Source organism: Neopelma chrysocephalum, unplaced genomic scaffold, assembly GCF_003984885.1.
Source record: "Neopelma chrysocephalum unplaced genomic scaffold, ASM398488v2 Primary Assembly neopelma1_65b, whole genome shotgun sequence".
Taxonomy (NCBI): domain Eukaryota; kingdom Metazoa; phylum Chordata; class Aves; order Passeriformes; family Pipridae; genus Neopelma; species Neopelma chrysocephalum.
In genome coordinates, this window is record NW_020897723.1 from 785,554 (window position 1) to 797,858 (window position 12,305).

General features: G+C 43.0%; 1 protein-coding gene across 2 annotated transcripts in view; it reads right to left on the reverse strand.

Moving 5' to 3' along the window:
* ABAT (4-aminobutyrate aminotransferase) overlaps positions 1 to 12,305 on the reverse strand; it is a 52,699-nt gene that overhangs the window by 14,875 nt on the left and 25,519 nt on the right. For both annotated transcript variants that reach the window (XM_027684013.1, XM_027684014.1), the window contains exons 3-5: positions 5,555 to 5,652; positions 4,697 to 4,726; positions 4,000 to 4,117 (exon numbers count right to left, since the gene is read on the reverse strand). In XM_027684013.1, coding sequence (XP_027539814.1) covers positions 4,000 to 4,117; positions 4,697 to 4,726; positions 5,555 to 5,652 — 246 coding nt within the window. The remainder of the gene's footprint in view (positions 1 to 3,999; positions 4,118 to 4,696; positions 4,727 to 5,554; positions 5,653 to 12,305) is intronic.

The following is a 12,305-nucleotide window of genomic DNA, read 5'->3' on the forward strand; positions in this document are numbered from 1 at the left end:
TGACAACTGTGGCTCTGGGATGTCACTTGTCACCGTTCTCCTCTGCAACACTCTCTGAGCACTCCCTGTGCAAGGCACTGCCCACTGGGTTTGAGGTGTGCCTGCATCAGCCTCACCATTATCCAGGTCCCCATGGATAAACACACTCACAACTACTTGCAAGGCTTGGAGATGCACATTCCATCCCTCCCATGCAGATGTTCTTGCATGATCATCTCCATCCTACCAGGAGGAAAAGGCTGCCTGCACAGACACTAAAACCTCACAGACTAATAAGCACCTGGATCCCTAACCTGCCACATCCCATCAGTAATTCCAAGGGACCTGTCTGGAAATCTTTCCTTCTCAGTCACAGATTTACATATCTCTGCTGTGCATCACCAGAAAAAACCTGTTTGATAAATTGCTGTCTCCTGCTAAAGAGGGAGATTCTGCACTTTTCACTTTCTCTCATGACCAGCTTTTTTTGCCCAAACAAAAGTTTGTCAAAGTAAGGAAAACAGGAAGGAAAAAGATGTAACAATTTGTCCTTTTTACTCAGAAACTAAGATACTAAGATTGCTTCAGTTTTAACACAACAAAGGTGCTTAATTTATAACCACTGACATTCTATGGGATAACTCGCTTGCTTACAGGTAAAACCAATTTATCTGATGTAAAAAAACCCAAAACAAACCTTCAAAGGAGCCCAGAAAATTTCATTTTAAGCCTGATTTCTAATGTATGAAATGCCAATGCCAGAGATTCACATTATATTTTAAATATCCTTGTAGAAACAGTTGGAAACTTCATCTCCCCTACTGCTCAAGAAGTCAGACTGCTCTAATTTTGATACCAAGCTTATCATGCCTCTGAATCCTCATTCCAGTGGAATGGCAACAACCCTGATTACCCCATCTGAGCGATGGAGCATTAGGCTACTGCATCAGCCAATCAATTATAAATTCAGTTTTGAATATTTCAGCTGAAAACAAGGAAATATCCAGACTGTTTTAGCTGCATGTCATGCTGCTAAATCTGTTAAAATTATTATGAAGATAATAAAAGCGGTTATTTGGGACACCAACAACTAAATCTGCACGGCATCTGCTGTCATGGGAAGAGCTGTTGTTTGGCTAGAGGGGATGGCACAGCTGAAAGCTGTGTCCCTGAGAGCTGTAGCTGTGGCTACCACTGGGAGCACCTTTGAGAGTAGATCTAGTGTTTCAGAAATCCCCAAACCTTACAGAAGTTTGTTATAAATAGGAAGCTCAGCCATCGACTCTGATATTGCATGTAGGAACATGTGATCCTGTTGCTGGTGTTGCAATATGTGAAGATCTTTGTGTGTAACACAAACTCAAGGCTTCTATTACCCATGACTTACCCTTTCTCACCCACACAGGATCTCTCTCCCGTTCACTTCAGGCTGAGTGGCCTGGAATTCCTCCTAATACTCCCTATTCCACTTGTGCCTCCTCAAACAGAACCCACTGAAAGAAGGGAGAATCCTTAAAGTCCAACTGCTGCTGAAAGAGTAGGAGTGTGGAAAGATACTGAACTGGTTCACAGTCATAAACTAACACCAGGGGGAACGAAATGGTTAAATAACCATTATATAACTAGACAAGTCAAACAGCTCTGGGCTGGGATGGCAAACAGGCAATAACTTGTTTCATTGCCATCACCAGCACAAGGCTTTTAAGCTTGATGAATCCACTCTCAGAAGTGACTGAGCTGTCCCTAAGAGAAGGGCACCTGCTCCATCACTCTTGCCGTGTCTGGATCAGTGTGACAGGAATGTACATGTCCTCCAGGCTCACAAATGTGCCTGTCTGCAAAAGGGAAAAAAAAACAAACTAGAGGCTGCTAAAATAATGAAATGGAGAAAGCCCAAAGAACCATTTGAACTGAGCAGAAGGCTGCTGTCAATAATATCAAACTGCACCTCTCTGTGTCTCCCCAAACAAAACAGACCTTCCCAGCACTGAAAAACACATTGTTTCATTTGCTATTCCAGGATGTTTGCTGGTAAACATGTCAATAGCATCCCCTCCTGCATTTGGCTCCATGGGGTTTCTAACTCTATTAGACAGATTAGTTACAGGTTTAAAAGACTATGCTGTGCTACAACTGCCCAAAAAATGTGGTAAAAAACTGTTTTAATTTTTGTTTTTCAGCAAGAAACAGCCCAGAGCATCTTTGCCTAGAGGCTTTTTTGTACTTTAATTCTTATCTCTCCAGATAGACACTTATTACCTCTCAACCTCTGCTGATAAATATATTCTAGTGCAGCAGATCATTATTAAATCTTGAGGAGTCCTGACGGATTCATAAAAGGTTTTATTGGATTTACTTTCAGAGAGATAAGCACAGATGACTAGCAAGCATCTCGTGATCTTGGTTTGGTCTCCTGGTCCAGGCCCTACCTCTGTCACCAAGAGGGATGTTATTAGCAACCAGGGCAGCTTCAGATAGTGTTGTCATTCAGTACAACTTGAACATATAAATTAATGCTGGGTGTTAGATTTAGGTCAGGCTGTAAGTATTAAATTCCCATTTACTCCTTGTTGCTACACATCATAGTGCCACTATCTGAGAAGGTGTGTGAAGCACTTCAGGACTGAGGAACGTGTCCCCTAGGACCAAAACCCAACTGGTCCTCAAGAAAGCACTGTCACTGTGAAGGAGGAACTAGATGGCTTAGCTGAGGGTCACTTACAGGTACTGGAGTCTTGTATCTATGCCACCAGAGAAAGTAAATTGTAGAAGCCCCTGCCCATTTCTGCCCATTAAGAAAGTATTTCCCCCTAATACTTTAATATTTTATACAGAAAGCTGTATCAGAAGAGGGATGCTAACACCATCAAGCACCAGAAGGTCAGAAAGCCTCAGTGCACTCTCTATACAACATTAATTTCTTTCTTTTGGAGTAAGCACTGTCCTTCAATTACATGACTGAGCACCAGTTTCTCCAAACCAGCATTTCTTGTGTGAAGAATAGGAAATCATGAACACTAAAGGCATCTCCCTTCCTAGAAACTAAAATCCAATGCCACGGGCATACACACACTGTGCTCCTCTCTCTCTCTCTCCCCTATTTCCATGTGAGAAGTGACAAAGTTACCTCAGCGAAGCCTCTAAAAGATACAAAATAGCCAGAACTTGTGTTGAGGGAACTAAGCTACAAACACTGAAGGTTTCTGGAATGATTAAACATTTATTGAGTGTATGTGAGAGCAAAAACACTGTCTGCAAAGGAGACTGGGATAAGTGATCACCCATTGCAGTGACGAGATCTTAGATGCCAAAAACTGGGTAACAACCTGAACACTGCTAAACCCTGTTTTCCAGGAAAGGACTGTAGAGATGACTTTGAGTCATCACAGTTTCTACACACAGCACATCTCCCTTTTAAATTACCCAGAACTTCTCTTTTTGCCTCTGCAGAACTGTATCTTTAAGCAACCGAGAGGAACCACGGACGAGGAACAAGCAAACTGAACTGAACTCCTACTGAAACCTCTATTCCTTGCAGTTGGGGCATAACATCTCTGCCTTGCTGCTGCTTGAAATGCTTCACAGAGACATCAGCTGACTTTCCCAAGCACTTGCCAAGCCCCGTGTCTGGTTCCTCAGTCCAGCTGAGCTGACACCTTTGCTTTCCCTCAGCACCACAGCTCAGTGCTGGGGCTTGTTTCATCCCACTGCAGTCCACATGGCCTACTCCTTTTTTCACCTATTTTGAGACAGAAATGTTAACTAGAGCATAAAATTTAGTTTGGAAATGTTTAAGTTATGCTTGTTAATGTTCAAAACAGTAACACACCTTCACAGAATCACAAAGTGCACAAATCCCAGCTAACAAAGACAACCTGAATTGTGAAACTTGCATATTCAAACTAAGATTAATACTAGAGTTTCTCCCAGGCATCACTGTGTACTGCAGGTGGGCTTTAAGCATTGACTTTGTAGTTTCTTCAGAAAGCAAAACATTTTGGTACAACTACTGTCTCCTACCTATTGGGATGGATGAAATCTGAGAGTAGAGATCCAGCATTCGATTGCCATCTACATCTACCAGGTAGTTCCCTCTGCTCTCTTCATAATTGCAAAAGAAGTGCACAGCTTCTGCATTCTTCAGGGTGAAAACAAACAATTAGTGCTTTAAAAAGCAGCAGTGTGTAGGAAGGTGCAGTTAATGGTTATAGAGCAAAATCTGATAAAAATACCTAATGCTAGAATAAAAAGACACATTATAGTCATTGCATGGCAATTAACTGTACAGCTGTTTTTATAAAGAGGGACTGTTAAAAGGGCAAGTCTGTACTTTTTCTACAGAAATGAAGCACAGATTTTGAGGTAATGCTCTTCTTAGGAAGGTAATATGTACACAGACTGAAATATTTTTAAACTCAGGCTCAAATATACCTTGTTTTCACTGGCTACCCTATAACAACTCAAAAGCTTTTCTTTAAATACATATAGTTTAAATACATATGTTAAAAAAAATCACTGATGCCTAAAAATGATTCTGCAGTATTCAAAACATACTAAAAAAGATTTTATTCAAATGCCTAAGCATATGACACATAATGTACTCAGCGTGGAAACCCAGAGTCTGTGTTTCCCCTTCTTTTTTGGTACAAATATACAAAGGATGGTCTGAAATCACAGTAGTAACACCCCCCAAAACACAAAAAACGTGACAAATTACCTGAATGCCATTCAGTTTCTTCATTAATTCCTGTAAAAAAGCAAATGTCAAAGAGTTTCAGGTATGTAATTAGCAGATACTGAAGGAGAATATGTTTCTTTTTTATGATCCCATAAATCATATGCAAACCTTGCAGTCCCGTGTGCTTACTGGGCAACTCTACTTGTCACAGGAACTTTCATGGTGCATCTTGCAAATATTACAGTCAACACTATGAACTGTGGCATGCAGAGCTAAACGGGCTGCAAACACAGTTTAACTGTAAATCTCCAAAGAGGGAAAGCTGCCTCTTCTATATTGATCAACTGAACTGAGAAAACAAGACAGAAATCAGAAAATAAGAGAAGCCAGAGCCACACAGAAGTGATACTGGCACATTGGTTCTAGAAAGACAGCTCCTTTCTATTGGAAACAACAAAAAACCCCCCAAAACCCAAAACCCCACCACACGCACAAATACTGACTCTGCCAGAGTAAAACAACATCCAGCAAACTGAAATTCCTGCTTCACTTCAAAACCAAAGCCTTATTTCTCATTATAAAAAGCCAACTAAGTTTCTGTTTCAGCAGGAGCACAAGTGGCCAAGCCTGATGGGATGTTTTATCAAACTGATGCTCTTTTGCTTCCAGTTTCTCCGTATGGGAAGTTAGCAGTTGAGATTCAGATCTGTCTCTCAGAGAGGGACATTTAATTCATGAGCTTTTTATTCTCAGCCTCCTGATGAAAATGGGTGTAGACTTATGAAATAATGTTTATTCATATCAGATTAAAGGTTTGAAATGAAATCTGTTTTCTAGGAAGTCAGATACAGCGAAATAAAAAACAACAAACCAAGTTACTATACTTTGGGAACTTACTCTAGATCGTGGTCCAGGAACTTCTGTCTTCATCAGAGGTCCATCATAATCAAAATCCACATCAATTTTAGCTGCAGCTTGACTGATATACCTGTGTCCTGTAAGAAATAATGGAAACCTGAGAACAGACCATATTTTCTGTGCTCTCCTCTCAGAAGATATATCCACACCTTACCTGACTGAGAACACTCGACAGATGAGACAATTACATTGTGCTGTCTGAAGTGAACCAAATATCTCATTTTTGACAAGCGTTAAAACAAAACTAATACCAGTGAGGTGGCTTAAAAAAAATAAATCAAGGGAAATGACAAGGCAACCCTAGAGAAACAGAGGCAAATCCTGCTGTAAAGCACTGGAGGACTGAAAGCACATCTGTTTCCACCTCTGTTGTTGAGTCTGTCCATTATGCCTCGTGCAACCCTTTGCTGTAAATGCCCCACTCCCACATAGAGATGGTTTGGTTGGCTACTAGTAATAACCAAAAAGCCTGATGGAGTCCACAGGAAAAATCCAGTAGGATGTTCTGCAGTAGCTCAAAGCACACTGGGAAAGATTTGTCTCACAAAGGTAAATGTTTGTGTCTCACATGAAGCCTGCATTTTGCAGTGTAGCTCTGAAATCTGAGTCCAGATCAGTGACAATTTTCCCTCTGATCCTGCCTCTGACCTGGCTGTTTATGCACATGTGTAACCCAGCAATATTAATAATTGTGACACCTTAATGAAACCAAAAGGCAAAAATCTCCTGTGCCTCATCAAAACCAGGCTCTGCTTCCCTTTCTTAAGTAACTGTTTCAAAATGCAGGGTTTAGGCAAAATTCATATGACAGAGACAGCTCTGGTAGGCACATATTTCAAATATGTACTTTTTCCATTAAGGGGATTACAGGATAATATGGGGATTGTACGTTTGCAGAAAAGGAAGTACAGACTCCAAAGCTCTACCAAGGTGACCAGCAAGAGACTATAAGCTTGCTCTGCACTATGTGTTGAACTAAACCAACATTCTTGGCAATTACATTTTTGTCATGGAGCACCTACAAGCCTCTACCCAGCACAATATCAACAACAAATTGACCTTAATACGCTTAACTTGGGGCATCACATTTGGACCCAAAAGATGAGGGCGTAACTTATTTCAGTCTCTGACAGGCATTTTTAAGCTGGTGCAATCTGGATGGCCCAGAATGAGGATCCTTCACAATCCCTGTCACGGGTGGAAAGCCCAACTGTAGATGAGAGCCTGGCTCACTGCTGGAAGTCACCAGCTCTTGCCTGGGCACTCGGAGCAGCAGGGTCTGCAGTCACCACTCACCAGCATCCAGCTGTGCCAGGACAGTGCTGCCAGATGCTAAACCCCTAAAATGCACCCCAACTTGGCAGAGGTCCAGCCAGGGAGATGCCTGGGGAAGGCAGGCCAGCACCCAGGCACATGGGAAGCCCTGGGGTGCAGCACTGCCACCGGGAGCCCAGGCAGCACCAGCCCCTCTGCACTTCCACCCACAACCACCTCTCAGTGCCAGAGCTCTGCTTCAGAAATGTGCTAAAAACGCTTTGTGTTTGGAAATAACAGTTGTCAAATAAACCCAATATTTATCAAGGAAAACAGAAGGTATCCTGTGATACTGCTCAGCAGTGCTCTGAGTTCAGCCCTTCAGCCAAAATTTCCCACAGAGAGTCGAGATGTTTGCCTCAGTCTGCGTCAGCCCAAGCTGAGACGTCTCAAGCAAGCCTGATTTTGAGAAACTACCTGCAAAATCACAGCCCTCTGAAAGCATCTCTAACTGAGCACTCAAAGCCACTGTTCATCTTGGGAAAACCTAGTCTGCACAGATGATTATTCTCCCCAGCTTTAATTCCGAGTCCTTATATCTGGGATGCGTCAGTGCCTCTCTGCAAAGCTATTAATAGGTTTTGTTACAGCAACACCATTTTTGTGTCATTCTGTTTAGCATTCATGTAAATTGGAGGCTGCATGGCAACTGCTCCACTGAGGGGGAAAAAAGCTACTGCATATAGAAGATCAAGGTCTCCACAATTCATAGCCAACAGAGCTGCAGGTTTAGTGGACACACTATGAAATCTAAAAGGGGAAAAGAGACCAAACTAACCCTTTTGTGCACCCAGTCCTTCCCTGATGGAGATCACAGCAAACCAGCTGCACGCATTCCAGCTTCTCCTATGTCCTCTTCTCTCCCTTATCCCAAGCTCTGGGTGCTATTTCATAGGATCAAGGGGAAAACACCAGGAGACACTGAACATACAGGACATTTTGGGAGTCAGCAGTAACAGGAAAGATATGGAAACCCAGCAGCATACTTGGAATCGTTTGGCACAGCTGCAAATGTAAGACCTGCATGCACAGTCCTCCTCATCCTCCTTCTCCCCAGCCCTGCCTGGTGCTCTGCTGCCAGAGACCCTGTGGCACCACATCCCCTTCATTCACCTCCCAGGGTCCTCCCATCCAGAGCACACCACCTTCCTTAGTTCTTTCAACTGATTTCTCACAAACAATGCACTTGTTTGGACAATGATTAAAGAATTCCTCTTCTGCAAACACCCAAGCCACTCCTGCAAGTGTGCAAGGTCCTGGCTGCCAGGCTCTAAAGCCCAGGGCAACAGTCCTGGCCATCACCTGGGAGGGGTGGATGACATTTCCCCTCTTCTGCTTCCCTGAAGGGCAATCTGTGAATAACAGATGAGGATTCTACATTAAACACAAATTCAATTATTTCTCTAAGCAAGTTTTGTTGTGGATATTGCAAAGGGCACAATCTCCCCTACAAAACCAATCTATTCAAGGAGCTGTATGACAGCAAGGTAAATTGGAGTATATATTACTCTTGCCCTAACTTGTTTAACAGCACAAGTCAAGAGGAGGTTGCTTCCATCAGCCAGGCTGTGTAACAAAGACCCAAACCAGTCAGCCTGCTTTGTAGATCATCATATTTATCTTTTAGCTACTGTCTATGCCACAGCCTCTTTTGTATGGTTACATTGAGCCAAGTATCTGCTAAGGGCACATATAAGTGATCAAAAATGAACAGCACTTTGCAGTGCAGTGTTGTTCACATTGGCATAGTTTGTGTCTGTCAACAGACAAGTTTTCATATATAGCAAAACTGGTCAAGTGAAACTAAAACATATAGGTCTTCCTAGAAGAAGAGTTGATTTAAAGATCATTTTTATCAAATTACTAAAGTTGGTCAATTTGTGAGGTATTGTTTTTTTAAACAAAGGCTTCAGGAGCAGCTTATCCAAACCACAATCATTTTCAGTAAGCCTGTGAACCAGATCCACCTAAAAACCAAGCAACACAGGTGGAAGGTTTTGCTGCACTTGCTTGTTATCTCCTAAAGCACACAACACGTCATCAGGCTCTACGGGCAAGTGACTTCTAGGCTGATTCACTGATACAAATTTCATTTTCAATACTTGTTTTCAGGAGTCCACAGAGTGTCTCATTTTATTAACTCCAGTATAATGGCAGCTGTACTGATTTATTGATCTCACACTTGCCAAAGCGTCGTTCCACCTCCTGGCTCGGGCAAACACTGTGGCCAGAATTTGAAGGAACAGCTTGCCATAAACAAAACAAGAATGTCCTGTGTCACCACATCAAAGGATTTTGAAAAGTGGTGTGTTTTAATTTTCTTCAGGTACAGCATGAACAATATAGGTTAGAACAAAACCCTCAGAAAACCAAAACCTCAACATACTAACAAAGTCTTTGATAGCAAAAGCTAAAACCAAAGTAGAGTCAATCGTCAAACTTTTTATTTTTTAATGAAGTTCTCTTCCCTTTGAAAGTATAATAAATGATTGGCACAAACTCACACACTCTCTAGCAAGGTCAATGGATGTATCTGAAACAGCCCACTTCACTACTTATCAGATATGCACACTTGTTCACAGGGTTGGTTAAAAATAAACAAAACAACTCAAATTTTAAGAACACAAGAACGTGGTTACCCTGTTTCCCCCTATTTTAACTCTTTTTTTTCTTGTCCTACTCTTCTTCAAGTAAGCTGGGATTCTAATCAGAAGCTGTCACGTGTAACTGGCCAGCTCCTATGGAGCTCAGTCTGTGCAAGTGACAGCACTCACAGAGCTTTCCTCAGCTACAGGCACCTCAACAGCACCAACACAAGCTCTCTTACTGCCACATGGCCCAAGAGTGCTGTGGCCTAATGCTTCTTGGTGCTCAGGGACCTGTCCCAAGGCTTGTAAGAACGAAAGGAAAGGAAGCTCAGCAGTTCTGACTAGGTAAGGACTCAGCTGAACGCTGCAGTTTACCCAGCAGAGAGGGATGGCCCCGGCACAGATCCCCTTCAGACAGCCCGTTTCACCCCAGCCTCACAGCCTGCCCTTATTCTACAGGCCAAGCTGGGAGCTCAGGCTGCTCTCAAAAGGCACCAACGTCAGAGCCCTGCTGAGACACAGCCTGGCCACCCCCTGCACGAGGGCTCTCCAGGTTTTGGCATCCCTTGCTCTGGATCCCCTGCAATGCTTTGTCCTCCAGGCCCTGAATAACAGCAGGACACGGGTGCTGCCTCTTGCTTCCCTGCACACAGCACAGCTCAGGGACACGGCCCCGCTCTCCTGCAAAGGCTTTTCCAAGCACTTGGACACAGTGATGGATGGCTGCATCAATACCTGCTTTGTTTTGCCTGGAGCAGGATTTCAGGCCATGCTCTGTCTCTCTTGCTTCCCCCCCAGCCCAAGCATCAGTCTCGAAGCCTCCTAATGATGCAAGTAAATGCAAATAAATCAGGTCACTCACTGTAGTGTTTCATCCCCGGGGAAACTGCAGTGGGCTCTGCTCAGCTGGCATTTCTGTCTTGAAGGTACTCAATGTACTTTATAACTCAGCCCAAATTTTTCCTGTTTGACTTTTTAATATCAACTTACCCTGCAACAGAAACCCTGAAGAGACCCTGTAACTCAGGCTACTCCAGTTTGATTTTTAGGGCACATGAGGTTTGAGTTTTGATCACTGCACGTCACCTCTCCAAATGACAGCAGAGATGGGACAGATAAAAACTGAGATTCTTACTATGTCCAAGCAAGGTATTTTCAAGAATTGAGAATCCCTGGTGGCTGATCCTTCAGTGAACTAACACAATTAACTTTGTAATAAAAGGTAATCCACTGACTTTCGGCTGAGACCTGATTAAACTTCCATAGAAAAAAGGTTTCTTGTGTTATATTATTTTAAGAACAGGAGCAAATAACATGACCTCAGCTCTCATCTTAAAAGTTTGTGGAGCTAATAGGCTCCAACCAGGTGTCCTCTGAAGAAGCATGAAGAAAGCTCTCAAATTACATTTAGCTAACATGATGGAGAACAGCACCCTTTTTTCCCTGGTAAACAAAGCTCTCTGTTCTCATCATGGCAAAAGTCAAAACACTTAGGTGCTGTTCATGAACCTAATTATCAGAGAAACATCAGTTGAACAATTGGCAGAGAATTTCTGCCCATCCCATTTAAAGAGGTTGGGTACAATAAGCTAAATTTTACTTTTCTTGCTTCTTGCAGACTTCTCAAAGCTCTATGCGACGCTTTCTGAACACTTGAGTAACATCAGCAAAATTATCACATCCTTCCTTCTCATCTAACAGGATGTTCTCATTTGCTAGCAGACAGAAAAGCTCATTTCCCAGCTTCTCTTCCCCATGCTGCCCCCATCCCTCACCAGGTGTCTCAGCAATTGTAACAAAGTACCACATTGCCATAGCAACATAATTAATATAAGTGCACCCTGCTAATTTGGTGGTGTTGGTAGTCACAGAGCACCACTCTCGGCAGCTCTGTGCTAAGGACAAGACTTACAGTCAATGCAGAAAGAGCTTAAACCTCTGACGTGTTTGACCACAAATAATACTCACATAAACACAGTTCCTGAGCGTACAACAAATGGATATTATCCGGGAGAAACTCCAGTGGAGGCACAGGAATTACACTGGTATAATTAACAGAAGGGAAAAGATAGAAGAGAGGTGAAAATCCATGCTGGCACACCAGATCTCTCAAATGGGAGTGTCCTGCTGGGAAGGGGTGTAGAGGGGAAGCTCTGCAGGGTCCCCAAGGAGGCACATTCCATGTGCCATAGCACTGCTGCCCCGTGCAGGTGCAGACAGGGACTCTCCCTTGTGTGCCTTTAACTTCCCCTCCACGGTGTCTGTCAAACCACCTTCCAGACAGAATTTTTAGAGCATGGAGGCCCTGACAGCCAAAAGTAGGAGGACTGTGATTTCCCCCGAGTCCTCTTTTAGGTGTTACAAGCAGAATCTGTTACTAACAGATCTTGAAAGGGAATGGCAAAAGGCCAGACTAGCTAGAGATGTTTGGGAAATGAGCATTGCTATTGCATAACACTGTGAAAACTGAGATTGCTATTTACAGAGTGCTTACGCTGTAAGATCAGAAGCTCTTCCACAGGAGATTGTCTGTGTTTCAGTACTCCCACATACACACTGAAGATTTTATTGGAACAGGGTTCTCCAAAAATGAAGAAAAAAATGCAATACTACACAGGCTGTAAAGAAGTGGAAGTTCCTGTTAAGAAAGAGCAAGAACAGTTCCCCCTCCCCATCACAGCATAATCCCAAATCAGCTTCTCAGCAGAATTACAGGAGCATCCAACTGCTGGTCTCCTTGCAGTTCCTGTGATTTGAACCAGTCATAATATCCTTCCTTTTACACAGCACAACAGGCCAGAGTAACAGCTATGAGAGCTCATCAGGAC